Below are 16,558 nucleotides of genomic sequence, written 5' to 3'. Positions count from 1 at the left end.
AGTTATGAAAACTGCAAATGCATGAAATAAGAAGAGAGTAAAAGTAGATACAAGGGAAAGATAAAATACAAATGTTAGAGACCCTGGTGTTTGCAAAGTTTACAAGACATCCAAATCACAAGTGGAGGCACACTACTGATGATGAATTAGTATAAAAGAACTTTGATACATTCACCAACAGAAAGTAACTTTACAGCAGTGTCAACAAAGGAAAATATCATGTCATTATTCAAATTTCAATGTCAGAAACAGTATAAACAAGATTCTAGACTAATGGTCAAAGGTATACTCAGAAAGACACTTTGTAAAGGATGTTCAAAATCTTGGGTTACCTGAACTGTAAAAAGCATTACCAAAAACTTAAAATCAAGTCTAAAAGCATGCCTAGTCATTATAAAATAAAACTTTATTTTAAAGATGAAGACATGAATCTTCCAATAACATAAGGTGATTTATGTAAACAACATTAATATTCACAATGATGAATTATATACATCCATGTATACATGCTAACTTTGAGAGGATTTCAATGCTATTTCTCCCATGACTTTTGCTAACACTAATTCTTATCTCTGGAACAAGGTGCAAGAAAAGGTTGTAATGATCTAATCATACATACTGATATATAACTAATATTTTTCCAATAGAGTTTATAAGTTTTTAAAATATTCCTTTAAATAGTCTCACATATTTTCTATACCAAACCTTATCTCAATCATCTTATTCCTGCCCATGCACCTACAAGTAATATCCCTAATGCTTGTTCACTCAATGCTCTCATTACTTTCTGTCAATCCTGACTGGTACTTATATCTATGTCTCTCTAAAATTTGCATTTAATATATGATGGTAAAATGGTAAAGCTTCATATTCATAATTCAGAGGATATGAGTCCACTGCATGATGAAAGGACCGCTAACCTGTAATTCATTATGTAAGCTCACACCCAGTCACTTTGTTAAAAGGCTTGAGACAAAAGCATAACTTTCATGAATAAGAGCATTCTACAGAGCACTTTGAGAATAAAGGAAAGTTAGCTGCAACAATCAGATCATTTAATCAGCAGAGATTCCGAATGGAATCTAAATCACAAACACAGACATGAAATTCAGAGATCTACCTTTTGATAAATAGCACTCATGGTCTTCATGTTGGTCTTCCGCCACTGTCGTCCAAGGTACTTTGTCTGCATCTTGAGCAGCTTCAGCACATACAGCTGCATCATTGCATGTTTCACCTGCAAGTGCATCAACTCTTCAGTCAGTGTGTTTTTTGCTATACATCTATCTCATTCCTAAATTTTGTTGTTACTTCACAGATAAAGAGAATTTGTAACTGTATTGTGGAATATTTCTCATAGAAAGCTTTCTAACACTACTAATCTATATCCACATTTTCACTATCCACATATTTTCATGTGATACTAGATTGTGTATATAGCTCACAAAATGTTAGTTACCATGCATTTCTCCTACATATAAAATGATACTTTTTTAGATTCCAAAACTGTGAGGGCTGTCTTCCTTAGGCTTAAAAGATAGCCCTACTATCGTTGCATAAAAGATATGAGAAGTATGTACTTCCATCCTCTACCGCTGCACTACTTAAATAAATATCACTCATTTTGTAAATCATGGGCAATAGTACAATACTTAACAATGCTTCACTCAATCCATGCTATCCCATAACATACAGGATACATGAAGAGCATTTTGTGCATTTCAAAATAAAGTACATGGCTATATATGATACACCTTTCTTTAAAATACAACATGATGGTCATGTCATATGGTCTAATTCCTCAGTTCCACCCTTCTAATATATACTGTGTGGTCCTGCTCCTCTAGCTATCTAAATCTTATAATTAAACCCTCCTCAGCAAAATAACGCAAAACATATCTTGTGGTACCTTACGCTGGTTCTACTGTATCTAACAATATCCTGTAACCCCCCTCCAGCTGTATATCAAATATGCTTTACTTACCCCTTCTCCTGATCTTTATTAATGTAGATCTTTCTCAATATCATGTGCATAATCTAAACTGTTTGGTATATGTAAAAAAGTTGTCTTTCAAGAAGTGGGAGTATTACCACAATTTTGATTATCATTTTCATTATCTTTACTGTTACTATCATCAGTACTAGTAGCAGTACATAATAGCTAACAGATGTAATAGTAATGGTAATGGTAGTGGCAGTAGTTAGTAGTAGTATTAGTAAGTAGTACTAGTAGCAGAAAGCAGATGTACTAGTAGCAGAAAGCAAGAAGTACAGTAGTAGCAAGTACAAGCAAGTAGGTGTAAGCAGCAAGTAGGACTTGCTGAAAGCAATACCAGCAGTAAACAGCAATACATAATGAACAGTAGGTAACAACATGTCGTACTTAATGGTAAGCAACAATAAGTAATAAATACCAAGCAGTACTATATGCTCAGTGCTATTAAGTAGTGTGAAGCAGAAATAAGCAGTTGTAGGAGAGAAGGATATCTGGAGTAAAGAAGTCAGTAAACCACTGTGAACAAATAAGTCCAAGGAAAATGTTTCCAACATAACCTGAGCCAAAGGGTTTTATCAATAACAAAAGAAATAATAAATGAAATTTCTGAGAGCATCTAATCTACTAATTCATTGCTATAAGCTAAAAAAGGAATCTGACATACTGTACCTTAAGAGTGCGTTTCAGTATGGGGGCAGATTTGAAGACAACGAGCATCATTATGCGTGAGTGTTTCCACTTGCAAAGTTTGTTGAGGATCCTCAGGAGGTTAGTGCATGAGTACATATTTCTCCAACAACAACTGACACATCCCTGGTTACTGTTGCCTCCTTCACCACATCCACCACTGGGACTTCCTCCACTACCCCCAGGACTAGTGTTTCCTCCCCCAAGGTTTCCACTATTGTCTTCCAGGGCCTCTGCCGTCATCTCTGGTGGATCACCAATGACACAGGCTGGGAAATCTAACAAGGGTATCCTGTGGTAAAAGTGGAACCTTTTAAAAAAGGTAAGAGTTATACATCAGAAAAACAAGTTTTATACATTTGAAAATAAAAAGGCAAATTTCATGAAGTACTAGGCATTTTCTCGAGCAAAGTGATGAGCTTCTACATAAAAAGAGTGATAAACAAAATCAGAAATGGTGTGAAGTGAATACAATTGAAATTTGGTATGCATTCTTAAAAGTACAACTTTTACAAAGTAAAGATGCAAATTTATCTCTTAAAAATGCAATGAGCTGAGTACTGACTGATGTATAGTGAATATCATTTACAAACGTTAAAGCAATGAGCATTTAAAAAATTATGAGAGCATTCACAGAAGGATTAAAGAGAACTCTACAAGTGCAGAAATTTAAGACACACGAGTTTATGGATGGAATGAGCAGAGATTTACAGGTGTAGGAGGCAAAGATTTAAAAAATTCAACAGTGGAAAAAAGCAGGTAAGAAATGGAAGTTTAGGTCAAGTGGTTCATTTATGCTGCACTGTAACTATTCTTCTTCCATGTCCAAGAAGAAGTACAGCATGGTTACTTCTATAATGTCATGATCTGAGACACTAGTCTATTTCTATGTCAGTGAAGAGTACCCTGTCATTTATGAAAACAGGTTTAATGTATTGTTGTCTCTAGTTGATATATGATTTACTTATAAGATTTCACCTTTCACACTTTAACTGTTCTTGTCACCTGTGCTGGATATGTCCATCTTTCTGAGTGCTATAGGGGCTTTGTCGATCTCTCACGCCAGTACACCTTATCTACCTGCCCCAAGTCACTTCTATCCTCATGAGCCTCCCACAGGATTCAATATGATATATATTCTGCAACAAAATATCTCAACAAAGTTCAAGTTAAAACTCACGTGTTTTTTGACTGGACATAAGCCATAATATTTTGATTGAAGAATTTCAAGATCAGTGGAATACAGTTTGCAAAGACGAGATGCTGAGACATAAATTCAAACTGGTAAATGTGATTGATACGGAAGTGTTTGAGGAGCAGCAAAAGTGTTGCTGAAACAGCCTTCACCAATACTTCCTTGTGGCGGTTGATATCCACCCCAAGCTTCATACTTTGGACCACTGTTGTTCTGTATGACAAAGAGGAATAATCAAGACACATAATACTCAGATATATTAATTTCTACCTCATTTCCATAAATATGGTATGATGGGTTTCATACAAAAGAGATACTACCTTAAACCTACAAAGGTTCAAATAGCCAAAAATGTTATTCCTTTTATTTGAGAGATACAAATTTGCCATCAAAATTGCAACTCCCCATGCTGGTTGGATTTTTACATAAAAGAAAAAAATCCCTTAAAAAATATCCAATGTCATATATTTCTATACAAAATCACAAAATAAATATAGTGTATTTTCCTCCATACTGAAATGAGTTGCATGTAGGAGGATGTGGTTGGGTATAACATGTGCCCTAGATGGCAGTAAGGATCCTCTATATTTCATGTGCTCTGGCTGGCAGTAAGGACCCACTATATTCCCTGAATGTCGTAGAAGGTGACTAAGAAGGGACAGAGTGGGTGGCTGGAAATCCTCCCTTCCTGTATTACTTTCCAAAAGAAGGAACAGAGCAAGAAGCAAAGACAGGAATTTTCCCTCTAAGGCTCAGTCATCTGTTTATGTTGCTACCCCATGGGAAATGGCAAACATGTATGAATAAAAAGAGATATTCTTTCTTCTATTGTAAAATTGACTTACAATAACAGCTTTGTAAATCTTTCCTCCCACTTCAATGGCACAATTTCACTTTCTTTGATGATTTACAGGTGACTGCAACTAATGATTCATTTTCCAACTATGTTGTTAGGCTGTTACTGACATCTATGGATAATGTGTGGGGTCATATGTTACATGGGTCTAAATCCAAAAATATGGCTCAGCATAACGAAAGGGTTAAGAGGAACAAACTATTAAGAGAAAGTACCTTCAACACATCCTTGTATAAGTGGGTGCAACAATTGGCAAAGAAACACAAAGTTACAACATACATAAGCTGGACCATTCTAAATGATGAGATTTTTGAGTTCCTTTGGTCTTAGTACATTTCTAATCAATTGTTTGACCTGGATAAGACATAAATTATTTATCTCCATGATATACTAAATGATCTCTTATATGAAAAAGTATATCAATAAAGAGAGGTATGAGGTGTGGCAAAAATTAACAATAATCAGTGGAAATGCAACAACACAAATTACAAAAATCAGACATAAAATTTTCTTTGATTGGAGAATGGTGTTGCCACTCAAAGGGCTGTAATAATGTTCAGAAACATCCATATGAAAGCTTCAAATTCAACCAAGGATAGTATCTATTCTTTCCTTGTGACTTTTCACAAAAAAATGAAGGATTGTTTATGATACACATCCTCCAAACACCCTGGCACTACACATCTCTCCAACATTGAGAGCAAAAAAGTGGTTTTCACAAACAGATGTGAAAGTGAGTGTGATCAAGAAAATGTGGAAGGACAGAGTGAGGGATTATACATGTATGACTGAACTAAATATGAAGGACCATAAAATGAGTGAAGAAACAGGTTTTCCAATGATATGCAACAACTATCCAGCTTGAGACTAGATAGGGTACTGGCCACGTACAGCAACAGGACATGGAAAAAGGCACTTACGGCATATTCTCTGGAAGCACATCAGCCATAATGTTTATAGAGTCTGTTTTAGCCTTGGAGGTTGGAGCTGCAGCAAGAAGGATCTTCAATAACGCTATCATACACTGGGGAAGTGTTGGGAGCATAGCCTGCACAAAATAAAATCAAAAGACAAAAGAATAAGCAAACTTTGTTCAGTGCATATTATCATTTCTGTTGGTGCAAGCTGTTGGTTTATGATTCAAGTTTCACAAAGCTACACCAACAAACAGGCTTCTTCAATTATATCTGATCACACTTAGAAACCTATAGACAAATAAAAGAAAGTGTTTTGGGAAGGTCCTGCAGGTGTCACCCTGCTCCAAGTGTAGGGAATAGCATATAATATTTAAAAGAATATCACAAATTTATTATGGTGTATAAGTACTATTCTGGTTCACAACCTAGGAAAATGCAAATTCCAGTCTGGATAATGAACTTGGCTTTCAGAGTACTGATCACTAAGTTATGTTCCTATCATGGTATTTTCCTATTTTGATGAAGGCCTGGGCCATGAAATATCTGTCATAAAGGAATATCACCTACATTTTCATGAGTAGGTTTTGGAAAAATATTAGACTTTCAAGGTAATCATAAAATGCACATGATATGTAAACAACTTTGTCTAAAGACTGTATTAAGCAAAGGGTTCTAGCTTTCTAAAATGAAGACAGGAAAAGATGACATCATGTTTCACTCCAATTCACACTTGAGTATTCCTTTCCTCTCCAGTGCAGAGATCATCAATCCAATGCAAAATAAAAAGAATCCTACCATGATAGGAACCTTCCTCTCTAAACCTCTTGTTAGATCTAGCTAAACATATCATTACAATATTAAGTCAATGTCATGTTCATGTTTCCCACTGTCACAGCAGGGTGATAAATGCAAAGGCTTACCCAATTATTTTGGTTGCTGACCACCTCCACACTTTCAACCGTCGAAGCCTCAAAATAAAAAAAGAAATCTGATAGAGAATTCTGTATGTTGATCTGGCTATCATGCAAATTAAGAAAATATGGAAAAAAAGAATGAGGGTTGCCTTAGCAAATTCACTCATCAGGAAAAGTAGATGCAAGGAAGCATGAGAAGGCTGACACATGTAAAAGGAAGGAAAAACTTGTCCTCCATTTCCTGCATTACGAGGTAGTGCCAGGCACAGAAGAATGGTCTCATTCATTTGCATCCATTCTCTAGCTGTCATGTATAATGCACCAAAACCAGGGTGCCCTAACCACATCCAAGCCCCAAAGACTTCTTTGTAGTTTCCCCTGACATTATTAACACAATAAAGTTTGAGAATTGTAATAATTGAGAAATGTAATACTTAATCACTGCTGCCCCTATGTGAATATTAAAAAGTTCCATCATTAAAAGGAACAAAATACCCATAAATTCCATCGTGAAATTGATATTTTGGGTGACCATGGCTAAACAATCTACTTCTTACTCAAAACTACTACCTAAAACCAATTACGTTTTTATATGCCTTTCCTAGCTGAGCATGGTAGCATCAAAAACTACGCCTTCAATGAAAAATCTGCACATTGTTCTTTCAGATGTTCTTACTTTAACATAGTGTTAATACATGAGGGAGGATTTCCAGCCTCCCTCTATAAAATCTCTATGGCATATACTACAATATTTGGGAGATGGGTGGTTAGTATTAATTCTTCCCTATCCACAGGAATAGTCTTTACTTTCCCACACATCTAAACCCTAACTAATCAAGACCAAAGTATAATATTTTGATACCTTCCACCAAACCAATAAAACTGAAGCTAAAATATGACTTAAGCTCAAATAATTAAGCAAATGAATGCAAATTACATTAAAATTTCAAGTTAATAAGATGTTGCAACTCACCTGCTGGAAAATACAAATGCAATAACTATTATTCCAAGCATTCCTACATCTTTGTATGAAACACAAATGTCTGATAATATCTCTACCTACATCAGTTTATTACAGTTTACCATAAGATTCATTCAATCCTTCATTTACAACCCATATTATCAGTATATTCTGTACTAGCATGACAAGTTCCAGGAACTTCATGCGAGTCTTACCTTCTGGCATACACTTATCAAACATTCTTGTGAATAATGATAATCAGAGAATATGACATTACTGTCATATAATTCTAATACGATGATGATTGTTCTCACCTCAATTTTCTTACAGGCTGGGATAAACCATATAATTACCTATATAACAAGCATACAAAGCCTTTTTCACTAAATGCCTAACATTTCAGATGCCTCGTTTACATAAGCTTATGTTTAATGTCATACAAAATAAATGTCTGTGAAAGACTGGTTAAGAAACATATGTTAAAACACGTGAGTGACATTACCTTTATCAACAAAAACGAGTAATGATGTCATCCTTTTGTTCTTTTCCCACCAACCACACTCCCTAAACTAAAAAAAGGCATTTCTCCAACTCCAAATACGTCAAGCCTTCCATCCTTAAAAGTTTTTATTGATTCTCCTCCTTTCCCATCCTTTCATATCACTGACAATAAGGGTTTCTAACCTCAGTAGCATTTAATGTCATTTATCACACATTTTACATATATCTTAGAGGTTTCAGAGGTCTTCTACCCCAATAGCTCTGTCTGAGATGAAGCTGTCATTTTGCTCTTCTACTCAATCAAGCTGTTGAAAGGCTACAACACACAGGCTGCTCGGGTACATTTTGCTAACATCTAATGAAAGCATCTTCAAATTTCTTCACTGAAGGATTCATAATGTCTCAAATGGATGCAAGCAATGTATCAAAAATTTTAGGCACTGAATATCTACAGTTCTTGCTCTTACTGTAGTCAATGCATCTCTTAATTTCAGAAGCTATAATCAACAGTCTTCCAAAGTTTCTTGCCAATAGAGAACTATTCTTGGATGCAACTTGGGAACCAGGCCTTCCAGGATTTTCCAAGTGCTGAGTTTCTATTGTGCTAGGAAGAAAGTTACTGGGTGATTCACTTTCTTGTATAGGGCAGTGAGGACTATTTGTTCTTCTAACTGTAATCCCCTTACTTTACATCTTAGGGAAAACATCATACTGTCCTACCTTCTAGCAATCTGTACATTCCTGGATGGCAAATTCTACATCTACCCTGACTTACTGAAAGCTACTATCTCCCTTAAATGATATGGCAATCCTGCCAAAGCTATATGCTCCTAAGGCAAAGTATTACACATTATAAATGTCAAAGTTTTCTTTTCTTTAGATGTCTCTTCCTTTACCTCATTATCTTTCCCTTGTACTTCTCTCACTCTTGCTTTAAATGTATACATGGTAAAAGGAAAAGTATCTTCCCAGGTGGGTCCAGTTAATGTTGAAATGATCAGTACAACTCAAGTTGTCTCAGTAGTTTAGAAGTATGAAATGCAAAACAAATTTCCTACTAATCATGGTAGTCACACTTCATAGTTATTTTCTATCTATATCATCGATACCCATTCCCTTCAGGAACTCCCTCGAGCGAATGGCCATGGCAAAAGAGGCTCTATAACTGGTGAACTCCAGTACCACTTCTTAGCCTTTCATGCCTCACCCTTAACAGGCCACTGGCAGAGGGCAACTCTAGAACAGTTTTCAGAGGCTCCTATCAAATGTTCCTAAAGATTACTTCTACTTAATGTGTCTACCTCCAGTATTAGCTACTTTCATATGAAATCAATATAATATTCATCAAGGTAAATGACAGTATATATTGCTAACAATTGATACATTTCAACAGCATGAAAGCAGGGCTAACAATGTGAGGCTAAACCAAAGGACATTTCTCAAAATTTTGCATCCATAGTGTCATACAGTTTCACACAAAAAATGGTGATTGTCAGTACATAGTTAGTCTAATTCTAAATGGAGCATTCCCATAAGACATCTACAAACCGCAACACATGTAACAAAAGCATAGAATAATATGCCTAAAGGATATAATCTCAATGTCATGCAAACATCTGGTATAAAGCTGAGATATGATATTATATGTTGTAACAATGTTATCAATATTATCCTCACAAAGGTATCCCATATTCATTTGTTTTCATACATCCATCATTGGGTAATACATGAACATTTCTTGAAGAAATTACACTTGGCAAGGCAGCATCACGATAAAATATTCATCATTACATAATTTGTTATGCCTTTACCAGAATAAGGTAAGCACTGGGCAATGTTCCAAAAAGACCTAACCTGATACAGGATCTCTGCTGGAGTCTGAGGAATGTCAGTTTCAGGGTGAGATAAAGGATTCCTTGTCATCTCTTCCTCTTGTCGTATTTGTATTTCTGACAGTGAAACATACACGTGCTGTTGAAAATTACAACTGTTAATATAAAAACAGTAACTATAACAGGTATGCATAAAAATCAAATTCTCAAGCCATGTACTTTTAAAACTGTGCTATATTCATTTTTTATCTCATACTCAGTGCCTACTTTTAAAGACAACCTCTTATAGATATAAGACCATTTCAATGGATCAACATAAATATCCAATGTATAACAATGACAATGTATACACCAACAACAATCCTTAAAAGCCAAACTGAAAACTTACTTTACTGAGAACCTTAACACCTTCATGGATGGGTAGTGGGAGGCCAGCCAAAGATGTCCTGTCTCCCTGCAGCTGAAAACCCACAAACTTAACTCGAGTTGAATCTAGAAAGGAGTCTATGTCTTTCTGTCGAACTTTTGGAGTCCAAGGTAAACCTGTGCAACGACAATCCAATTATACTTTTCTTTTTTGTGTATAAATCACATCATGATCATGGAATTGTGCATAAATCATATCATGATCATGGAAACTTTGCTTCTTGCCTTATCCAGTAATAAAAAGTCTTTTCCCTTCTGTATATCAGCAAATGTCATTTGCCATATTTGTATGAGAAGCTCATGCAAAATTTCCCCAAAATATCCAGGTCAATGATCTTCTCAACACTCAAAGTAGTTAAGAAATCTTACAACTTTACATATAACACTTGTAAAGACTTTTGCAAATTTGTATCATGCAAGTGCATCATCCAACTGCTTGCAATCAAAGCTTTTAATTCACCATGCACATGCAACTGCACTGTAACCAGACCCTCTCACCCAGTTATAACTATTTGTGAATTATTTCTGAAAACTATGTGGGAGAGAAGACTTACTTAAAATATTTGGTAAAATTATAAGTATTAAAAATTCGTGTTTAAGGACATTAAGGAATCTGCACCTTAAAACACAACCCTTCATCTATTCTATCAATCAATCATCTCATCTGTGATGAGTTTTTATTTTAAATGGTGATTTGGAAATAAAAATATAGTGAATATTACCAAAGCTGAATGCTATACGATTTAGCATGGCTGCATGTAATCATTCAAGAATGCCATCCTACAATGTTTCAGCTATTCATGTACTTTGCAGTGTCTCAAATGTGTGAAGTCATCCTACCATGCAGGAAGGATCAGTTTATTCTCAGGCTCTTGATATCCATTAGAAATTACCACAAGAATATCATAACAAATTACTCTCTGTCATGAATACTAAGCGATATCCTCTTAACACATTCCAAAAAGAGTATAATCATGAAGAATTTCAGTTTCATGGACTGAACCAGGGAATGTGAAACGTCCAGGGTAAACCATGGAAAGGTCTGTGGGGCCTGGATGTGCATAGGGAGCTGTGGTTTCATTGAATTACACATGACAGCTTTAGAATGAATGTGAGCGGATGTGGCCTTTTTTCATCTGTTTCCTGATGCTACCTCGCTGATGCAGGTGGTGATGTTGTTTCCTGTGGCATCCAGGAACGGACGAAGGAGAGCGAGTAAGAATAGGTGCATGTATATATATATGTATGTGTATGTATACACATATATGCTGATATGTATATGTATGTATATGTACGTGTATGTGCATGCATATGTTTGTACAAGAGTAAATAGGTCTTTCTTCATCAGTTTCCTAGCGTTACCTCGCTAATGTGGAAAACAGTGATTAAGTATGATAAATGTAAATAAATACCTTTATTTGTAGTATTATTTGGCACGGGAGTTCCTGGACGTGGTGATGGAGGTCGTGGCAAATCAGGGGGTTCATCCATATCATTTGTGGGTTGCTCGTCATCATCAGCAGCAGCAGTCAAGTCAAGCTCCCCAACACTGTCATCAAGGCTGCTCTGTTTCATTAGGCCCTGCTGCAAGCATAGTATCACCATCACTGATACAACAATACACCTGCATTAACTATATTGAATCAAAATTATGTAAGACTATTTCTTATGACCATCCACTTCAGGATATTACATAATAATGACATCGGTAAACATATTCCAAACAATAAGTAGGTAATTATAACAGAAGAGCATCCTAAAAGGTTGAGTCCACATACATTATAAGCAAATTCATCCTGTATGAGGTTATGCACAAAGGATATCAGCACATGCAAATATGTTCTCCAATGGTTTGGAATAAACATAACTTTATATGTAATCTGGCTTTTGGAAAACAGCAACATTAAAGACACCTAAACAAGAATTTCATAGAAAATTGGTTAATTTAGCATCAACCCAATAGGAGAAAATTTTACATCAGTTTCAGTGTTGGAGAGCAAAAAAATGATTACCTGAGGTTGGTAAGCATACAAAGAGATTTAATCAAGACCCAGCTAATGTTTACGCCAAAAACAGAACTGGCATCTACCCGTCTAAATGGTCTTCTCTTCTGATTGTTTTGTTGTTCTATGAGGTCAGCCGCAGATGCCGGAGGGGATGATGCTCTCATGGTCCGAGCCACAGAAAGAGTATCCTCCTCACATGGTTGAAGGCCATATTTCTCCCGATAAGCATCTGTAGAAAATATCACCCTGTTACCCTATGTTTGTACAGATAGAAGGGTGGGGTTGAGCAAACTTACACAAGAATAAAAAGGCAAGCATTTCACTGATGCATACTCCCTCTCACTTACTCTTCCTCCTCATCTCTCTTCTCTCATCCTCCTCATCCCCCTCCATCTAATTTGAGACAAAGGACTAAGAAATCACAAAAGTATCAAAGACTTGAATTTGAGAATCATAATCATCAGTGCACATACATAACATGCCACTTTATTTTTTCTTAAGCTTTAGTAACATGTTCACTGATGAAGGAAGTCACAAGATTTCTATCTATCTATCTATCTACATCTCTGACACCCGTTCCCTTATTCCTGTCCTTACACGCCTGCCTTGCATACACCATTCCAGGCATCCTTCTCCCATTTCTCTCCCTCCAGTACTCATCAACTCTATTTCCTTAAGTTACCAGCTTTCCAACATCCAAATTCATGTTCTATGTTTTTACTCTGAAATGATAATGCTTAAACGTAACTACATTCTTCTTTGTTTTAATGCAGCCCTAGAATTACTAATTTTCTTTTACAAAATAATGATAAGCTTCACTGGCATTTCTAGTGACAGCATGGATAAAAAAAATCCACAATGATTATTAAGCAGCCTGTAACAAGTGATGATTTGGAGTAGCAGTTTCATGCTTTACACAAAAAATGTGATAAGGAGACATGAAATAAAAGGAGGAGAAGAGATACAAAGGAAGAAGAAAAGGAGTAACAACTAAGGTCTTTTGTAAAAACTAAATCTTCTTTCATTATTGATCTTTATCCAGCACACATTCTCAGTCGGTAATCCCCTGCCAAACGTGCACACGCCAGAGCTTTTATGAACACATACAATTTCCTCTATACTAATACTAATACCTTTTAAATTTTGACAAATACACTTACCCTTACCTTTTTAACCAGCTACAATTAAAGATGTGACATTCAAAGACCAGGTAAACTCACTTTTCATGACTGACAACTGCTGCATCCCTCCTAATGAAGACAACAGCACCTTCCACAATAAAAGCAACACTTTCCTAATGGGAAAATGTGGTGCTGATGAGTTGCAGAATCTTGTCACCATTCCAAGGAGCGTCATGGCCACCAGCTCTCCATCTTCACCCTGAGGTTGACCCAACTCATCACAGAAGTACAACCTGCATACATGAAGAAAACTCACTGATTTTTTAGGAACTTATGGGTTATCAAAAGAAACTTTGATAATTACCACAGGTCTATTTTTCATAGCAAATTACTGAAAGAATACTGGAAAGAAGGAAAAGTTTTATAATATACACATTTATACTTCTTGAAGAAATTTACTTTTAAAGATCTTTAGAGATTATGTAACTCCAAAATCTGATTCAAAATCAGGTGTGATGAAAATGGTGGTGCAAGGATCAGTGTGCGGTGATTTGACAAAAACTTCAATGCAAAGATGCTACATGGGTCTTACCTGGTTTGTGTTTGTGCCTCTGTGTCATCATCACTTGGAACTCTCAGAGTCTCCACTATCGTATAAAGGACTGAGAGAATCACCCGTAAATCAGCAGAGTCTGCTATGCTAATTGCAATTTTACGCTGATTTTCATTGCCCCCTGTGTTCCTAAAAGAAAATAATAAGGGATTCAAATACATGAGAGCTTTAGAGACGTGTACAAATGAGGCCAACACTTAGTTTGCTCCTGACAATACCTCACTAGACTGGAAAGGCAATCATTCCACTGTAATAGCAGATTTTTAAGAACTTATCATCCCAAAGATGGTGAATATCTAGCATCTATTAAATATTCAGGGGCTGAACCACAGAATATGAAACAATCAGGGAAACCATGGAAAGCCAATGGAAAGATCTGTGAGTCTGGCCTGTGGATTAGGGGATCTGGTTATGGTACATTACACATGACAGCAATATAATAGATATAAGCAAATGAAGCTGTTTCTTTGCCTGCTCCTGGTGCTACTTTGCTATGTGAGAAATTGTAAACAAGTACGAAAAACTGGAAAAGCAAAAACAGGTACCATGAGCCATTTAAACAACCTCAACCATTTAAATACAGAACCCCTGAGACATTTATACACTGATGTAATGCTAATGCCTTTAATTCTTTGCACATCCAACAACATTTAAGACCTAAACTACAACTATAATCTTGTGACAAAGTTTACAGGCCTGCTCCAATCATCACATACGGCCTTATTTGCTCACATCCATTCTCTAGTTGTTACGTATATTACACTAAAACCAGAGCATCCCTATCCACAGCAAAGCCCCACAGACTTTTCCATGGTTTCATCTGACTGTTTCATATGCCCTGGTTCAGCCATTCTACCTGCATATATGCAAACCTCTTATTGTGCAGAGCAAATCTGACATTAAAATGTAAACTATACAAGACTCAATCCTTACAAAATGACACAGTACAAAGTCAGGGAAGGGTTTAGATACTGGTATGTAAGCATAAGGATACATTAACTTTGCGCACAAAGAAATTTTCCTATCAGTTGGTGCATGCAAAAATGATGTCTATGATTTACCAAAAAAGAAGGCAGCAGAGAAATAATACTTTTTTTTTCATTTGAAGCCTTCATCTGTAAATGGAAAACCCAAGGACAAAAACTTACTCAATCTCAAGGTGAAGTAGCTGAAGGAAGGATGACCACACCCCACACTGAACTAGGAGGAAGACATTGCGTCGTGCCCACATGACTTGTTCACGGTCACTTTGTACTTCACCCCAACACCCCTGCAACATACACAAGAAATTGGTTGATTGTTTCACACGACATTTCCATGGAATAAATATCATATGCTCTACTCATCCAATGTGCAATATGAACTTTTATAAAAATGAAAGCACCGCCATTAAGTAACAATGAATTCTACTAATAAAACACAAGGAAGGTTACACCAAGAACAAACAATTTAGTCATTTAACCCTTAACCACTGGGAGTCATCAAACACTGATTTGCACAGTAAGCCAGGAGTAATCATGGAATTGCTAGTTTCTACAGGATTCTTTTGAACAACCCACTGATATTTTGACATTTGCAAAGCTGCTAAATGTCTCTTGGTCACTATAGATGCTTATTACAGAAACACACTCTCTCTGGAAGCAATTCTGTATTGTGCAATTATAAGTAAATGTGTGTAAAAATATGCATAATGAGTAATCACAAATAGCTTTGTTATTTAATAAAAAGAATTATTAGGCTCACCCACCTCCCTGCCTCTGCTAGGGGAATTACATATTATATCAGCTCACTTACTTCTATGTAACCTTTAAATCTATAAACTTTAGCTCACTTGTTTCTATGTAACATTTAAATCTATATACTTTTTTCAAAAATATTCATTACAACCCATGAATTTTGTGTCTGAGGCTCAGCCTCCCTTGGTAACCCCTTGCCTAGGACTTTGTGTTACCTTCAATGCATAACAGTACTGTTTATATATGTAACAGTAAATCATTGTTTTTAGATATCCTTTGGTATCACATGTATTTCTTTCACTCAGTAATGGAATACTGAAAATTCAAATCTAAGAACTATATTTTTTTGTCTAAATCATGAGCATCTTTCTGTAATTCATTCAGTATTTAATGGTTAAGTATTTCATTATATGCTTCTTTTTAAAATATTACAACCCATACTATCTACTACTTCCAATAAAAATATAAAACTGTAAATACTGGTACTTCCACAAATCCTTCCCTTCTTAATATATCATGATCCTCAGTTGAAATTCATCAAATTACAATATTCTTTACTAACACATAGTTACATAAAGTGGTAAAACTGTTTTTCCAAATTTCTAAAATGCTGCTCTTTTTTAATAAATAAATAAACTAACAGTTATCAAACAGACAGCCTTATGCATCCTACTTTGCATTTTTTGTCCATACGTGAAGCCCTTTGGGAATTTAAAAATATACAAGTTCTCCCATAAACACACTCACATCTAACCCCATACAAGCTATACTGTGTGTGCTTCCATGTTAAACCATGC

General features: G+C 35.8%; 1 protein-coding gene across 5 annotated transcripts in view; it reads right to left on the bottom strand.

Moving 5' to 3' along the window:
- Positions 1-16,558, bottom strand: part of Strip (striatin interacting protein) — a 39,544-nt gene that overhangs the window by 14,338 nt on the left and 8,648 nt on the right. For 2 of the 5 annotated variants that reach the window (XM_071696247.1, XM_071696251.1), the window contains 12 exons: positions 15,174-15,295; positions 14,005-14,154; positions 13,512-13,705; positions 12,375-12,520; positions 11,698-11,869; positions 10,248-10,402; positions 9,882-9,998; positions 6,572-6,619; positions 5,655-5,782; positions 3,864-4,091; positions 2,666-2,975; positions 1,121-1,237 (listed from right to left, as the gene is read on the bottom strand). In XM_071696247.1, the coding sequence (XP_071552348.1) occupies positions 1,121-1,237; positions 2,666-2,975; positions 3,864-4,091; positions 5,655-5,782; positions 6,572-6,619; positions 9,882-9,998; positions 10,248-10,402; positions 11,698-11,869; positions 12,375-12,520; positions 13,512-13,705; positions 14,005-14,154; positions 15,174-15,295 (1,887 nt within the window). The remainder of the gene's footprint in view (positions 1-1,120; positions 1,238-2,665; positions 2,976-3,863; positions 4,092-5,654; positions 5,783-6,571; positions 6,620-9,881; positions 9,999-10,247; positions 10,403-11,697; positions 11,870-12,374; positions 12,521-13,511; positions 13,706-14,004; positions 14,155-15,173; positions 15,296-16,558) is intronic. The other 3 variants (XM_071696248.1, XM_071696249.1, XM_071696250.1) reach the window with 3 other exon arrangements.

This window comes from Panulirus ornatus, chromosome 59 (assembly GCF_036320965.1).
Source record: "Panulirus ornatus isolate Po-2019 chromosome 59, ASM3632096v1, whole genome shotgun sequence".
NCBI lineage: Eukaryota > Metazoa > Arthropoda > Malacostraca > Decapoda > Palinuridae > Panulirus > Panulirus ornatus.
This window is presented reverse-complemented; position numbering and strand designations above follow the sequence as displayed.